The sequence below is a fragment of the Malania oleifera genome, chromosome 9, assembly GCF_029873635.1.
Source record: "Malania oleifera isolate guangnan ecotype guangnan chromosome 9, ASM2987363v1, whole genome shotgun sequence".
NCBI classification, from domain to species: Eukaryota; Viridiplantae; Streptophyta; class Magnoliopsida; order Santalales; family Ximeniaceae; genus Malania; species Malania oleifera.
The window spans coordinates 39,356,965-39,373,994 of NC_080425.1; the positions used below are offsets into that span (position 1 = coordinate 39,356,965).

Sequence of the window (17,030 nt, forward strand, 5' to 3'; positions counted from 1 at the left end):
TTTCTTGTTCTAAAATTATAATTTGCAATCAGTTGACATGCAACCATAAAACATGCTGCTATAAAACCAAATCATCATTTAAAACTCATGTATATGACAAAAGAGGTGTGGTTCAGTTCTGAAGTCTGTATGCTAGGTGGAAATACCTCAATTTCTTTACTACTATGTTAAGGAATTGGATATGGCAGTGGAGAAGGGAGATTACCATTATTCTTGAACTGAAACATTATCTACTCGTGCTGATTCTACATTATTATGTTTAAAGATAGTAGGCATATCACATTGGGACAGCAATAAATAATAAATCAGCCTTTAATAAGTTTTGTGTTGAACGCCAGGTTTTTGTTTATTTAGACACAAACTGCATGCACACACACACATGCTTCTTTTTTGTCCACTTTGTAGTTCTCAATTTGTAGCCTTCCAAAAAAAAAAAGAGAAAATTTTGGACAAGTAATTATTGTATATTTGTCTTAGAAATTAGTCTTCCACAGATAGCATAAATAAAAAAAAGACCATGTTTGACCATGCCATTTGTGTCGCCTGGAGGATTTGGAGTAATTTGTTTGGCTTATTTGGAGATAATTGAGTTGGTCACGGCTCGGTGGATGATTTATTGAATATTTAATTTATAGACTTTGTGAAGAGTAGGGATGGTTCAATCTTATGACCTTGTGGAATCTTTTCAATTTTATGGGGAATTTGTTTATAAAGGAAAGCGCATTTTTCTAGGAAGAAGACCACCTATCCTTTGCTTTGGAAAAGGATTCAGTATTTGGCATCTCTCTGATACGTTGCAGCTGGCTGTTTTGAATTGATATCTTTTTTGAATATGCAGTGTGTTGGAAGGCTATCTTATTCCGTAATTCTTTCCTTTTTTGTTTCCTTTTTCCTTTGGAGGGTGTCTTATTCTCCTTTTTGCTCTTTCTTTCCTCTTCAATAAAATCTCTCCTCTTTCTTTGAAAGATATGTTTAGAGAAATATTTGAAATTAGTAGTATAATTTAAATTGGTGATGTATTTGGGAAATGCTAGACATATGTTTTAAAAAGTGTCAGAGAAAGTTTATTGTATAAACGTTTCGTATTATTCTGATACCTATTTTAAAAATGATTAGAAACTGTGCTACGTATTCTGTTGTTAGGATAATGCTGGGGAAAATTTGCTTTGATTTTGGAAAGAAGCTTCCAATGCTTTTTGTCCATGAATTATATGAAATGGCTGTCAATCATTTGCGCCTACTTTTCTCAATGGCCCTAGTGGCATAATAATGTTTGTCTAGAAATACAGATGTTTAAATTTTTTTTTCTCCTTCTAGTCCACTGCTTCATTTCTCGTATCCATCTTGACAGTGAGCCTTAACTCAGTAGTAAGGGTGTTACACATTACATCCCCAAAAAATTCTCTCTCTCTCTCTCTCTCTCTCTCTCACAAATCTCCTCCTTTCCCCATGTCTCTCCCACAGAATTTTTCCAGGGCTGTGGTAGGAGATGAAAGGAGAGCTCACAAATGTTCAGTCCAGATCGGAGGGAAGACCTTGAATCTGAGGGTAGATAAAGTAGGTGAGGATATCTCTTTTTGTTGTGGAGCACAATCTGTCTTTTAATATGTGGTTGAGGTTGTCTTCAGTTGCTGCTATGTGGTTTTCTGATAGTTTGTGTCACTTTTGGAAGGTTGTGCAGGAGACTTGGGAAAGTTTTTGGAGTTAGGCTTGTTTAGAAAGAAGTAGGTTTTGTAGTGTTTGTTCCTGGTGGGTCAAAAGGGGATTGATGTCAATGTTTTGTTGAAGAATTTTGTGCATTGGCGAGGGATTGCCTTCCTACTGCTGGTGACGCAGGCGAAGGAAGTCAGCAAGGTAATCATTTGTGTACCTAGGTTGTGTTGGCAGAGAAGAATCACTTCACTGTGCATAGCAGTTCTTGTCCGGAGGCTATGATTCCCACAGCAATGCGGTCAGGGTTCACTCGGGGATGAGAGCCAGATGAAGATTGGGTGGAGTAGGCCTGGTTGTTTAATTATTGTTCTGGACCTGGCCAGTTAGTGGAAGGGAAAGGAGGGTCATTTATATCTCAGTTAGGCCAGTTAAATGAACAGGTCCTGAAACCAGAATGATGTTGGTATGGACCTGGGCTAGTGTCTGGATAGGGAGGCCCATTCATTTTCCAGTTGACCTAACAAGCCCAAAATTCTAATGCTAGTAGGTCCAGGCGGCATTTGCAATAGCCCATGTTTCTGATCAAACTTCAGGAGACCTTTGAAGGCCTCATATCCAGATGTTTGTGTGCTCTGTTATTTGAATTCTGAAATGGCATCAACCCCTTTTCTTTCTGTGTGATTTTACTTAGAGAATCTGGAATAAATTATTTGGTGTGTTGGGAGAAAATTGGGGTTTCCTGGCATTGGTGGAGGGACTGTTGGCTATTTCTTTTTAGGGTTTTGGAAGAAGGATAGGGCTGTTCTTTGGAAATCCAGTACTTTTGCTGTGTTGTGGGGATTATGGTTGGAGCCTATTGCATGGATTTTTACAGGGGAAAAAATTGAAGAGGCTGCTGGTTTGGGTGAAGATAAAATACTTGGCCTTTTAACGGTTTGTTGGCTTTGGATGTTTTAAGGGAGTTGGTTTTTTGGAAGTTCGTTTTTAGTTTCTTTCTTCTGGTTTGTTCCAGAATTTTGATGGGCAATGCCTTACTCTCATCCTTATAAATTCTTATCTTGTAAATGAAATCTCTTCTTTTGTTTTGTTTTGATTTTTTGTTTTTTTTGTTTTTGTTTTTGTTTTTTTTTTTCAAACGGGCCAGGGGACTTTTACATATTGGGGGTTCATGTAGTAGTCTCAGAAGGTTCAAACTGCAAGAGCTCTGGTGACAGGAATCCATGCAGGGAGCAGTGCGATTCACACAATTTTTCTAATGGTGGGAAGGCATCTTTAACTGACAAAAATGAGGTAATACTGAACAAGGGTCTTGAGCTGTGCAGGCAGAAAAGAGGCTAAGGGCTGCTGATTGGCCTAGTGGGTCATCTGGGGTTTGATCAATCTTCTCTTGATCAGTTGTCAAGAGAGCTTTCTGTGAAGGATGCTAGTTTGTGAAGAACTCAGGTGGAGCAGGAGTTTCAGCCGGTTGAATGTCAGGCTATGGAGCAAATTGGCAATGGTTTGCAGTCACAGCTGCTGCGTTGGTATGTGGATAGCAAGGATGGAAGGAACGTAATAATGCCTGATTATATGAACAGTGTATGAGCATTGTCTAGTGAGGCAAGGGAGGCTAGGTAAGAGAAGCCCTCTTATTGGCAGACTCAAACATGCGGGCAAGCAAACTCTTAAAAAAGAGATTCTGTAGGGAAGTTTTACATGAAGGAGTCTCAGAATTGTTCTGAGCTAGGTTTGAGATGAATAATGGAGGGATCATATCCAAAGGAAAAGAAATGGGGTGAAATTTCTGCAAATGACAGAGCATATAGCCGTTATTTTTTGTCTGTGATAATGGTTTATTGTTGAGTTGCGCAAACAATTTTAATATGTTTCTGATTCTTCTGATTGACCCAGGGTATTTCTCATATGCCTTCTCTGCTTGATGTTTTAGGGGATGTATAATTTGAGGAGGTGAGGTTGGGTCAAGACTTGATGCTAATTAATCAATTCTGGGATGGGATTTAAGTGCGAAGGACGTCAAAGCTCAAAATTTTTTGTTTTCTTTCCTTTTTCTGTTTTTTTCTCCCTTCTTGTGTAGGTTGTAATTTCTCTCTTCTTTTCATGACATATTTCCTTTGCTATTAGGAAAAAAAAGAAAAGAAAAGATATGGTTGTGCATGTGTACCAGAATTTGATGTTGTTCTGAGCGACGCTCATCTATATCTACTGAGGACTTTTTAATATTTTTACTGCAGGTAAATAAATTCAGGATTGAATCAGAAACTTCTGCAGAAGAGACTCCTGAATTGTCCCATGTGGAAGGAGCATTTGTAGAAACACTCTTGTAAGATTTAAGTTCTAGACGGTGTATGTGAATAATGTGCAACTATGCTCATGTTTAGCTCTGTTGGATCACAAATATAGATTGTGGATCTTTTATTCAATCTAGATCTAATGAAAACAAAGTGATTTTCCTACGCTAATATATTTATGTGTTTCTGCAGACCCAAAGTAAAATCGCCACCTCAAGACATTTTACTTAAAGTAGAAAAGGAGCAAACCTTCAAAGAACTGTCAGAAGAGAGCTCCATGTTTGTTTTTAAGTTGGGTTTGGCTAAGCTGCGCTGTTGCCTCTTGATGAATGGGCTGGTCTCTGATTCTAATGAGGTACCATTGGAGCAACTTTCTTGATTAGGAAAGGAATAAATACTATTGCCAAGAAAAAAAAAGGAAAAAACACTATTAAAGCAAGGATTGCGAGAAAGACAACGTCAAAGTGCAAAAAAAAAAGTTATAATTATATAGGAAGGGTGTATTGATGGTAACTTATTAAAATTTTTTTACAATATACAAATTTCTATAGATAAGAATTAGTTTTCCCCAAAAATAAAATGTTTTGATCTATCTACGCTTAAAGCTTTTTTAAGTTTGGAAAATCTTCTCTATCAAAAGTTCTTCAATTGTTCTCTGTTCTATAATCAGAAAAACTGCACAAGGTTTGAAGCTTAAAGACCATATAAACCTTGCCTGGTCTGAGTCTTCTCTCACACATACTTAGAGTAACTCCACCCGATACCCAAAAGGCTATGCATCAACTCAAAATAACTTCCGGCTAGAGGCCAATGAAGTAGAAGGTGGTTAAAGGACTCTTCGTTCTTGCTTGAGAAGGACTAATTCTCCACCACTAAATTTACCTTTGGAAGTAATCAATTGTAAAAATTTTTTCCATGTTGTTTCCCTTGTGAAAAGGCAACCTTGTGAGTGATTTAGATTTTGAAATAGCCATCCAAGGGAAATTCTCTAAACCCATGCCATTGCGAAAATTCTATTAAAGAGTTCTCATCTAAAGATTTTATCAAGTAATATCTACTGCTAGTTAAGTTCTAGTTAGCTTGGTCTTGTACATCTTTCCTCATGAGTATTTGTTGATGCTCTTAAAAGAAAATGCTAAACTATGCATGCCTAAGGAAGATAGGGTTCCGCTGGCACTTTCCCCATGATTTGAAAGCAATCCCTTACCAAAGCCTCTTCATTGGTATTGTGCTCTAAGGGAGCTTTGTCTATTGAAAACATTATTGCAAAACATGAGTACCCATCTTATTCCAACCTTGAAAGATATGAAGCATCCCCAAGAGTGAATTGGGTATACAAATTTCAAAAATAACGTCAAAGAAATTTAATCAAAGTACATAATATTATATTATTGCCAAATTGTTTTTGATATAAATCACAATTATTCAACACAAGAGAGTGGTGATGAGGGTGTAAGCAGATTATGTAATATTAAAATATTTTGACAGATTTTTTTTTTTGTTTTTTTTTGCTCTCTCATCATTTCATCACAAGTTTGAATATTTCATGTGCCTTTAGTTTGATAGCTTTTGGTTTTGGAAAGGAATCCTTTCACATAGTATGCAAATTTATTTTATATGGAAAAGTGCTAGATAATTGTAATAGTACTGTTGCCTATTGTAGGCTCTTGTAAGGGTATTTTTCTATAAACAATTAAAAAAGAAGGATTTTTTGTTAATTCTTAGGGAAGGTATACGTGATGATATTTATTGTGTGAATAGTTCTATAAAGTAAAGATATTTCCATCAATTAAACAATTGCATTTTTTTGCACTTTTCATTGGCCATTAAATGGATATTGTTTGAGAAACAAAGTTAAGTCTAAAGATATTATTTTCAAAATCATGGTTTACACCTTAACACATTTGTAGAATTGTACTTTTTATACGTAGCGTAGATATATATATATATATGGGTTGGGCCTTTGTCGTGTATATGTAATAATCTTATGCATTTAATTTTGTTTCATTTGTTTGGCTTCTCTTAAAATGTGTGATATGAGTTATTTAATTAGATAATTTTTTAATCTCTTATGATCATTAGCAAATGAATATTTGACATGGACATTAGGAAGTTCAATTTTGAGGTTTACCCATGCCTGGAATTTTATCTTTGTTGTAAAAGCGTGTATAAAGAATTAAAAAAATAAGTTGTTCTTTGCCTTCCTGTTCAATTTGTTAGCGCTTTTGACAATTCATACCACAAAGAGGGTTTCTTTGGATTAGGGGTAGTGAGAGAGACATTCTCGATCCAAATAAACACCATAAGGACCTAGGTTTGAAATTAGTTAGTCCAATAGGGATTGAGATGAAATTGCTTGTTAGTCCTAGAACTTTAGAGCGAAAAAAAAGATGTAGAGAGAACTTAAGAATTTGTCTTCTTCTATTTATGGGGGAGGGAAGGGAGTTCGGAAAAAGGGGGGGGGGGGGGTAAAACGAGTGAAATTATGAAAATCGTTAGCTAGAATGTTAGAAGGTTAGGAGATTATGGAAAAGGGGGTTAATAAAAGAGGTCTTGCTTAGATACTCCCTTGATATGGTTTTATTTTAGGAGACCAAACTTGAGAATGTTGGAGGTGGGGGGGGGGGGGGGTTGTTAGGGGGATTTGGGAAGGTCGCAATAAGGACTTGGCCTTTGTACCTTCTAGAGGGTCAACAGGTGGCATTTTGGTAATGTGGGATACTCGATCTATTGTTAAAGCAGATAGTCTAGTAGGTTTCGTCTCTCTTTTTGTTTTAGCAGATTTGAGAGGTGAGGGTCAACGGTGGGTTTTGTCGGTGGATGGTCCATCTAGACCAACCCAATGAGCTTGGTTATGTGTACGAATTTTGTGCTCTCAATTGGATCATGGGAGGTTATTTTAATGTGGTGAGGTTTCCTCGGGACAAGAAAGGAGGTGATAGAGTTACTGCTACTATGTTAAGCTTTGATTCTTTTATTAGGGAATGTGGTTGAGAGTCCTTCCTCTTGATAATGCTAATTATATGTGGTCGGTGGGTGGGGCTAGAGCGGTGGCAAGTAGGCTTGATAGATTCCTTTTTTTGTATAGAGTGGGAGGACGATTTCCCTAATCTCTCTCAATATATTTTGCCTAGGCCCACTTCTGACCATTTTCTCATCTTGTTGGAATTGAGAAAGGTTGCTTAGGGATCTATTCTTAGGTTTAAAAATATGTGGTTGGATCATGATTCCTTTCAGCCCTTAGAAATTCTTGGAATGAAGATGTGGATATGGTTGGGAAGGTTTTAGTTTCATGAAAAAACTTAAAAGGTTAAAGTAGAAGTTTAAAGATTGGAATAGGGAGGTGTTTGGAGACTTAACGTTTAGAAAGGCGAATATCTTAGGAGAGTTGGTTGAGACAGATAGGAAGGAGGAAGATAATACTCTATTAGGGGAGGAAGAGATGAAAAGAGTGTCTTTGAAGAATGAATTGGAAGAGGTGATTTCATGGAAATGAGAAGTTGGAGGCAAAAGATGAAGTTTGAATGGATCAAAGATGGTGATTATAATTCTAGATTTTTTTCATAGGATAACCACAGGGAAAATGAGGAAGAATTTGGTAAGGGTGTTGGAAGTGGTTAGTATAACCAATCAGAGTCAAATTGATGTTGAAATCACTAAGTTCTATTCTAATTTGAATTGTGATGAGGATGTTAGTAGACCTATGATTGAAGGATTAGAGTGGGATCCTTTATCTGGAGAGGATATGGGTGGGTTGGAAAGACCTTTCGAGGAAGAGGAAGTTAGAGCCACCGTTTTTGGGATGGATAGGGATATTGCTCCAGGACTAGACAATTTTAATATGGCTTTCTTTCAAGATTGTTGGAAGTTGGTTAAGGATGATTTGCTTAAGGTCTTTAATGAATTTTACGGGAGTGGGATTTTAAGCAAGAGTATTAATTCCACTTTCATAACTCTCGTGCCAAAGAAGAATAAATCTATAAGATTTTGGACTGTAGACCTATTAGCTTAGTTTCTAGTGTTTATAAAATCATCACTAAAGTGTTAGCTAATAGGTTGAGTAAGGTGCTTGATCGGACTATTTATAAGGCTTAGAGTGCTTTTGTGGGGAGTAGGCAAATTGTGGATGCCATTTTGGTTGCTAATGAGGTTGTGGAGGATATTCGGAGAAGGAAGAAGAAGGGTGTCATCTTTAAATTGGATTTTGAGAAAGCTTATGATAGAGTGAATTGGAAGTTCCTAGTTAAGATCTTTGTGAGGAAGGGGTTTGGAGGGAGATGACAGCGTTAGATTAGAGGCTGTTTGCTTAATGTGAGTTACATGGTATTAGTAAATGGTGAGTCTAAATTTTGGTTTAAGGCTAAGAGAGGGATTAGGCAAGGAGACCCCCTTTCCCCATTTTTGTTTGTTTTAGTGTTTGATTCTTTGAGTAGGATGGTGGGATAGGGCAGTGGATAGAGGTTTAGTGAAAGGCTTGAAAGTGGGGAGAGAGGGTCAAGGTTTCACACCTTCAGTTTGCCGATGATATTATCTTTTTTCTAGAGGATCATAAACCATCCTTTAAGAATATTTTGGGTCTCCTTCATGTTTTTGAAAAGGTTTTTGGGCTTAAGATTAATATGGGTAAGAGCATTATCGTGGCTATTAATATGGGTGTTGAGAATGTTAGGGAGCTTTTTGTGGAGGTGGTGTGTAGCGTTCTGGATTGGCTGCTGTCCTATCCTAAGGTTCCTTTAGGGTGTAACCCTAGATGTGCTAGTTTTTGGGATCCTATTGTGGAAAGGGTTCCTAAGAGATTGGATGGGTGGAAAGGTGCTCTTTTTTCGCTTGGTGCCTCATGGTAGAGTTACTCTTATCCAAGCCTGTCTTTCTAGTATCCCTTTATATTTTCTCTTGATTTTTAAGATTTCGGCGGGGGTTGCTAATAAGATTGAGAAGATTATGAGGGATTTTGGTTTGGGGTAGGGGGCAGTAGGGATCATCTGGTTAGTTGGGGAGTGGTGGGTAGCTCTAAACAAGAGGGTGGTTTGGGTATTGGAAATCCGGTGTCTAAAAAAGGCTAAATGGGTTTGGCGGTTTCCAATACCCAAACATCCTCCTGTTTAGATCTACCCACCACTCCCCAACTAATTGGCTTTGGTAGTTCCGCTAGAGAATTGGTCTCTATGGCATTTGGTTGTTAAAAGTATGGATTAGATGAAAATGGGTGGGATACTAATTCGAGATTTAGATGTTCTTCAGATAGTCCATGGAAAGAAATCTCTCAGAGTTATTCCCTCTTCATTCCCCATATTAAATTCCTGGTGGATAGAGGTAGTAATATCTGGTTTTGGAAAGATCCTTGGTTGCGGAATGTAGTTTTGTCCACCTCTTTTCTATGCCTTTTTTGCCTAAGCTCAAGGCAGGATGAGTGCATTTCTTCTTTTGTTGTTGATTTAGGTGGTCCTTTGCCTTTTTGGAGTTTCCACTTCCGCAGATTGTTAAATGATAGGGAGATGGGAGAGGTATCCTCTTTACTAGTCTTGTTGAATAACTATCGTTTTTCTTTCGAGGAGGATAGGCGGTCTTGTTCTCTGGATCCTTTGGGGGTTTATTCATGTAAATATTTTGGCGATATTTTGAATAGGTTGAATTTTTATTTTCCACTCTATAGTTCAATTTGGAAGGCCAAAATCCCCTTTAAAAATTAAAGCGTTTATCTAGTTGGTTGCGCTAGATAGAATTAATACCAATAACTTGCTGCAGGTTAGGAGACCTTTGAAGACCATATCTCCAGACATATGTGTTCTCTGCTTTAATGGTTCAGAGTCATCATCACATCTGTTCATTCATTGTGGTTCAGAATCATCATCGCATCTCGTCATTCATTGTGACTATGCTTGGAGTGTTTGGAATAAGCTATTTGGTATTTTAGGTGAATGTTGGGTGAGTTCTAAGACAGTGGAGGATTTTTTGGCAATGAATTTTGCTGGATTTGGTAGGAAACAGGAAAAGGCAGTGCTTTGGTAATGTGCTTTTTTCGTAGTTTCTAGGGAAGAAGTCAGCTCAAGTGCTGGGGAAAGGATACATAATTTGGCTTCTCTTTGGTGTGTGAGACAAGGGATTTTTAAGGCGATGTGCTTTTTTGATATTCACTGCGATAGGCGTTATGTGTTGGAGTGCTAGTTTGTGATGTTTTTTTCTCTTTTTTAACGTAGTGTTTAGGTTGTTCCTTTATGCTTTTTTTTTTAATGGATTTTCCAGACTGCGCTAAGGAGACGTCTTATTCTCCTAGATGTATATTCTTATTCTATTAATGAATTCTTCTTTTATTATAAAAAAATAGGATTTTTTGTTCAAATTCTCAGGGAAGGTCTATGTGATGATATTTTTTTGTGTAAACAGTTTTATATAGTAAGGATATTTCCATCAATTTTACTATTGCACTTTTAGGCACTTTTGGTTGGCAAATAAATGGGTATTTTTTCATTAAAAAAGTTTAGTCTAAAGATATTATTTTGAAAAATAATGGTTTACACCCTTAGCACATTTGTAGAATTGTACTTCTATATGTGGCATAGGTATGGATATATATTGGTTTGGTGTTTGTAGTAAATGTAATAATCTTCTACATTTAATTTTGTTTCATTTATTTGGCTTCTCTTAAAATGTGTGATATATGGGCTATTCAATTAGATAGTTTTTTCACCTCTTACAATAATTAGCAGAAGAATAGTTGACATGGACATTAGGAGGTTCAATTTTGAGGTTTAGCCCTGCCTGGACTTCTATCTTTGTTGTAAAAGCATGTGTAAGTCTCCTTATCCATTAGCTGTGCCTGTCTTATCAATTAATTTGACTTTTGTTTCTCAGCATGTGCTATCTTTGTTTAATTTACCATTCTTAATATATGTGCTTCTTCACATTGTCCTGATGAATTATGCCAATATGCTTGTAGTGCTATTGTAGTTATCTCTGAATTTAATTGCCAAGGCATTTCAAATTTTTGGATTTAATGTGGTCAGGAGGCTCTTATAAATGCCATGAACGATGAGCTTCCTAGAATACAGGAGCAAGTTTACTATGGGCAGATAAATTCTCGCACTGACGTGTTGGACAAGTTCTTATCTGAAAGTGGTATTCAGCGCTATAATCCACAGGTAAGTTTTTTTAAAAAATTTTGGAAAGAATAGTTTCCTGGCACAGAATCAAATATATCCGTTTTTTTTTTTTTTGGCATTATTTGGTGCATGTAGATCATTGCGGATAGAAAGGTGAAGCCAAAGTTTATATCTTTGTCTGCATCCATCCTTGGAAGTGAATCAGTACTAGAGGATATCAGCTACTTGCATTCTCCAGGAAGTAAGAAGTACTTAAGTTGACACTGTCGGCTGCATTCGTAGTTATGATTTGTCCTTATCATCTGACTTGCTTCCATTTCCCTATTTCTGTTCCAGCTATAGATGATTTGAAGCCTGTTACTCATCTTCTTGTTGTTGATGTGACAACACGTAGAGGGACAAAATTGCTTCGTGAAGGACTACATTACCTGGTTATGTTGACAAAAATGCTCAACAATTTTTTTTTTTTAATTATTATTTAAAGTATGTTATCATTGATGACTTCTCCATATTATTTATGATTTTTGAATGATTGCATTTTGATGCAGATGGGAGAATCTAAAATTGCACGCTTAGGAGTGCTATTTAGTGCCAATCCCAAAGATGACTCACCTAGTTTTCTTTTAATGAAGATTTTTCAAATAACTGCATCTTCATATAGGTTTGTTAAGTTGTGAAAAGCATTATGAACTATATTTGATCCATTCAGTAATGTGCTTCTATGTTTCATGATAGTTTCTGCCTTATTTATGCAAGTACAATTTCCACCTGTAACATTCTATACTGGTACTTATGGTATCCCAGTCAAAAGAAGACGGTGTTGGACTTTTTGGATCAACTCTGTGCAGTTTATGAGGACAACTACATGTTTTCATCTTCTTTGGTTGCTGAAAGCACTCAAGCATTTGTGGACAAGGTCTACGAGCTGGCTGATGCAAATTCTTTAACATCTATTGACTATAGGTCTGCTTTATCAGAATTTTCAGATGACAAACTGAGCAATCATCTGAATAAGGTATATTATTATTTGTTACTCTTGGGATTTTGGATGTTTTTATGTCTTTGTGAATGCAAGTTATGCTTACTTTTTTTTTTCATAATCTTGCCTTATGTTGTTATGTCCTTGTGGGGGTACTGGTCTCAGATCGATAACAGCAGCAAGCTTATTGCTCTTAATGTTTTTATTTTTTCATGCATTGAAACCGTTCAAGGTTTCCTGCATACTTTTAGTGTGATCACTCTTAAAATGTTTCACATGTCAATTTTGACATTTCTCATCTAGATGCATTAGCTTATCAGTGTGTCCTGCAGGTGGCTCAATTTTTGGTCAGGCATATTGGACTTGAGTTGGGTGTTAATGCCATTGTCACTAATGGAAGAGTGAGTAAAATGTACATTTTTTTGCTTGTTGGAAGCCCCTTAAAATAATAAATTGTTTTTCGTTAGAATCATTAAATAAGCTGAGATTATTTTCTCATTTTTGGTTAATAAAGACATTTCCTGCTGTGTAAGCTTATTACTGTTTGGTATTTGCCCATTATATACCTTGCCCATTATAGGTGATGCTTCCTGTTGATGAAAGCACCTTTTTGAGCCATGATCTGTCTCTCCTAGAATCTGTTGAGTTTAAGCAGAGAATAAAGCACATAGCTGAAATTATTGATGATGTGAACTGGCAAGACATGGACCCTGACATGCTAACGAGGTACATTTGTGCTCTGTGTAATCTTTTTTTTATTTAATCTTAGTATGAATGAGATAGATCCCCTAAAGGGTACATGAATGGATATGACAGTTTTTTATTTTTAAATTAAAAACCAAAAAAAAAAAATGCATCTCTCTTGTAAAAGTTTACACTGATGCTTTAAATATTATATTGGTGTTAGTAAGCTGACCTTAAAGTTATCAAACTGGATGTTTGTGATTTCACTGAGGTCCTTTGGATAAGATGGCCGCAAAAATAACCAGCAAAAAAAAAAAGAACTGAACTAGAATTATAGGCATGGACGGGTGCTGGGTGCCAGAGAGAGAGAAAGCTCTTCGGATTGCCATTCCTCTTTCAGTTTTCTGGCTTGTCTGGATTAAGAGGAACCTCAGAGTTTTTGAAGGTGAGGAATTCTATGGAAAGACTAATAGGAAGATGGTTCTCTGTCCTTAATTTTTTTATTTTTAGTTTTCCCCTTTTTGGGGATGTGGGGAGGGCAGTTAAGTTGATATCTTTGATATAGTTTAATGAGTAATGAGGATTTCAGTGATGTAGTTTGAAATATAATATTTAGATTAGCATCCAGTTTCTATATTCCAGCTTTTGGAATGGCCAAATGCATGGATATTTTATCTAAATGGATTTTCATTTATTGATGGGAACCTTAGTTCCTTTTCTATTTCAAATTTGAAAGAGAATTTTGATAGGATTTGGATGTAATGTCACTGCTGAAGACTTGCCTCCTTATCCAAAATTAATTGTTCTTCAAATTTCCCCTTTGAAGTTGCAGAAGGTTGTTGTGGGTGCTCATTTCCAATTTATTTAAATTTTTGGGTGAGAGTGTTCACCATTTAGTGACTTAAATCCTGTGCAAATTTAGAGTTAAAAACAGCATCTGGGCTTCAGAAATTTTAAACTTTTAGATTAGCTTCCTTAATCCTTTATCATCCTTGTGGGGAACAGGGATGCAGATTGTAGATAAAAATTTGGGCGCACACATGCACTTTCACACTTGCATATTTCATCTGCATACACATATGATATATGGCTTTAACCCATGCTTGAGTGATTGCCTCTCATCCGCAGTTTATACATGATACTCTTCGTTTTTTCTCTGTTGATAATAGGTCATCTTTTTGCGATAGCGATATTATCACAATTTTACTGGTTCTGGAGTTAATCTCCGGGCATTTAATTTAGGGAATTTTTGTCTGTTACCAGAGATAACATCTAGGTATGCTGCTCTTGGATTTGAGATATACTGTGGCTTTTGACTCATTTACAAGTCTTGCGAGGTGGGAATCCTTGATCTGGTGATTGTTAAGGTGTCTAAATCTTGATGGGTAGAAAGGGTACTGTCTTCTCTTTGTACTGCATTAGTCTAATACAGGCGTGTCTTTCTTCAATTTCCCTGCATTGTTTGTGTCTTTTTAAGATTCCTGTGAGGGTTTCTAGCAGACTTGAAAGGATCATGAGAGGTTTCTTTGGTTAGGGGTGGATGAGAGGAGGGAACATCTTGAAACTTGGGAAGTTGTTTGTAGGTCTAAGGAGGAGAAGGCTTCAGTTTCTATAATTTGATGTCTAAAAACATTTCTTTGGTAAGTCATAAGTGGTAATTGGTGGGAAGCTAAAAGAGTAATGATTTTATGAGGCCTCTGAAAATTCATTTGTTGGTAACCAATTTCTTCATTCCTTGTACTAAATACAAAGTGGGAAATGATTGTAGGGTTTGTTTTTAGATGGAATTCTTCCTTGGGAAGTCTGTTTTTGTTGGTTTGTTTTCCTTCTTTTATGGCTTACTCTGTGTCCTAAGGCACATATTTCTTCTTTTCTAATTACTGATGGTGCAGTTGTTTCTTGTAACTTCCAGTTCTGTTGGTATCTGAATGATAGAGAGACAGCAGAACACTCACTTCTGAGTTTGTTGAATTCCTATCGGTATTCTCATTCTGGGGGTTTCAGGATTTGATGTTTGTATCAGTCTTTTCCTCTTGCTAATCATATGTGGAACTCCTTCAAAGGTAAAGGCATTTGTGTCAAGAGCCATTCTTCATAGAGTTGACACTGACAACCTGCTGGAAATCTGGAGGCCATATTTGACTCTTTCTCCTGATGTTTGCGTTATAGGTTTTACTAGTTGGGAGGATTTTGTTCAACTATTTCTCCAATGCTTGATTTGGTTTTTATGGAGCGAACTTTTTGGATTGTTGAGAGAGTGTTGGGTTTGCCCTAATTCTTTGGAAGTTTTCTCACTAATTGACCTTAGAGCTTTTGGGAGATGCAAGAATGCAACAAAATTGTGGCAGAAAGCATTTTTTGCTACATTATGGGTATTATGGCTTGAGAGGATTCTTAGATAATTTAGTATCGGGCTTCAACTCGTGATTTTATTTGGGCAGAACTGTATTTTTATTTTCTTTTGGATTTTCTCTGCTGGGTGCTTTTATAGCATGGCTTTTTTACATATCTGGTGTGATTGGTTGGATTAGTTCAGTTTTGTTTTTCTATTGTTTTAGCTTTCCTTCTATTGTGGACGTTTGTCCTTTATTTATTTTTTTCTTTTGAGGATTTCTCATCCTCCTTGTGCATTCTTCTCTGTTAATAAATTTTGTTTTAAAATAAATAGGAAAATAATTCATTGTGCTTACATTGCTTTCTTGTTGATTGGGTCACTGAGCTTTTTAAAACGTTCGCTAACAATTTTTTTTTTCTTATCAAGTAATTCCATCTAAAACTGTTTTAAATCCTGAGCTGTAACTTCGTCCAAAGCGCCATGTGGTAGTATGTGATGCTTATGTTGCAATTTTTGGTGATGTGTCTTTAATTCATTTGTGGTGTATAATTTAGTAATTAATCATATTCTGTTTCTAGAATATTATGGTTCATCTCTTTGTCCTCAAAACAGCGATCATATACCACAACATGCTAATTTCTGACAATTTTTTTATCCATAATCACCTGCAAAATCCATTTCATCCTTGCTAGCTTTGTTTTAAGGAGAGCTTCCATTTAAGAAACATAAGGCTCAATCATGTCGATATTTCTACTTGGACCCAGTTAAAGGTTCCTCTTTCAAGCCAAGGTGCATTCACATAAGACAATAGAAGTAGACCCCTACGAGCAGCCCTCTTCATTTTCTCGTCTTGACTATGCTCTTGATTTTTTTTCCCCACACTGCAGCAAATATATATTTGGTGAATATTATTATTTAAAATAAGCTATATATTTGGTGAATATTATTATGTAAAGTAAGCAAGATAATTTATAAAAATTGCAAAAGATCTTGCTAGCATCGCTCTTCTTCTTCTCCATGTGGTGAATGTACACACATGTGAAAGCATAAGTGATTTAGAGATAAATTGCAGAAGAAGAATTGCTTCTTCCTTGTTCTGCATTTATGTTTTGATCGCCACCCCCACCCCCCCCCCCCCTCCCCTGAGCCAAAAAAAAGAACTCCAATAATTTGGAAAAGAAGAAGAAGAAAAGCAGCAAAGATAAAAAGGAGAATAGGAGGAGAAAAAAAGTAGCTTTGGCCATTGGTGAAGTCTGTTGGCAACCAACAGCAGCAAATGTTTTGGTGAAACCCCCAACTATCTGATGTTCTCTCTCGAGTATGTACTCTCTCTTCTGAAGTTCTGTAACAAGGTGCTTGGGCCGCTGGCAAACATGGAAAGACATTGGCTGTTGTTGCCTTATTTCCTTGGCATCAGATATATTGCAAGTGTTTTGATGCCTTTTGGAGAGAATTTGAGCTGTAGAAGAATCATCAATGGATGTTTGTGTTCATCTATGGCAGCTTGAGGAGTGGCAGTGTTGGCAGGTGGCCGACATTGTGGCAGCTTGATCTTCTCTCTTTACCAGGCAGTTTTCATTCACAGGGAAATCCTCTCCCTCGTGCAAGAAGGTTAAGTTTGACCATCTTGAAAGTCATTAACATCACAAAAAACTTGCCACGAGTATTCATGTGTCATCCAGTAATGCTCTGCTAAAAAATTGTAGCTGTTGGCTTTGATTAAAAAAATTAATAAAGTAGAATTATTTGATGAGAATATTTTCTAAGTTGGTTACCAATGGAAAGTTTTCATTGTTTAAGTGTAGGACGTTTTAAAAAGTCAAGTGATCTACTGAGGGTTTTGTTCCCATATGATCCTCATTTTAAGAATAGATCTGTGCATCAATTACTGAATCCCCAGTCAATGGAACATTAGAATTCCATCCCAAGCTGATTTTATTCCTTCCAGAAACAAAATTTTAATTGCCACTATTGGGGAATAATTGTGTTAC

General features: G+C 36.5%; 1 protein-coding gene across 1 annotated transcript in view; it reads left to right on the top strand.

The window, feature by feature from the left end:
* The window catches only part of LOC131164609 (UDP-glucose:glycoprotein glucosyltransferase), a 133,680-nt gene that overhangs the window by 82,822 nt on the left and 33,828 nt on the right, over positions 1-17,030 (top strand). The window contains exons 14-22 of the mRNA XM_058121914.1: positions 3,885-3,973; positions 4,134-4,296; positions 10,946-11,080; positions 11,177-11,282; positions 11,378-11,472; positions 11,590-11,702; positions 11,846-12,056; positions 12,353-12,421; positions 12,601-12,746. Of these exons, the coding sequence (XP_057977897.1) occupies positions 3,885-3,973; positions 4,134-4,296; positions 10,946-11,080; positions 11,177-11,282; positions 11,378-11,472; positions 11,590-11,702; positions 11,846-12,056; positions 12,353-12,421; positions 12,601-12,746 (1,127 nt within the window). The remainder of the gene's footprint in view (positions 1-3,884; positions 3,974-4,133; positions 4,297-10,945; positions 11,081-11,176; positions 11,283-11,377; positions 11,473-11,589; positions 11,703-11,845; positions 12,057-12,352; positions 12,422-12,600; positions 12,747-17,030) is intronic.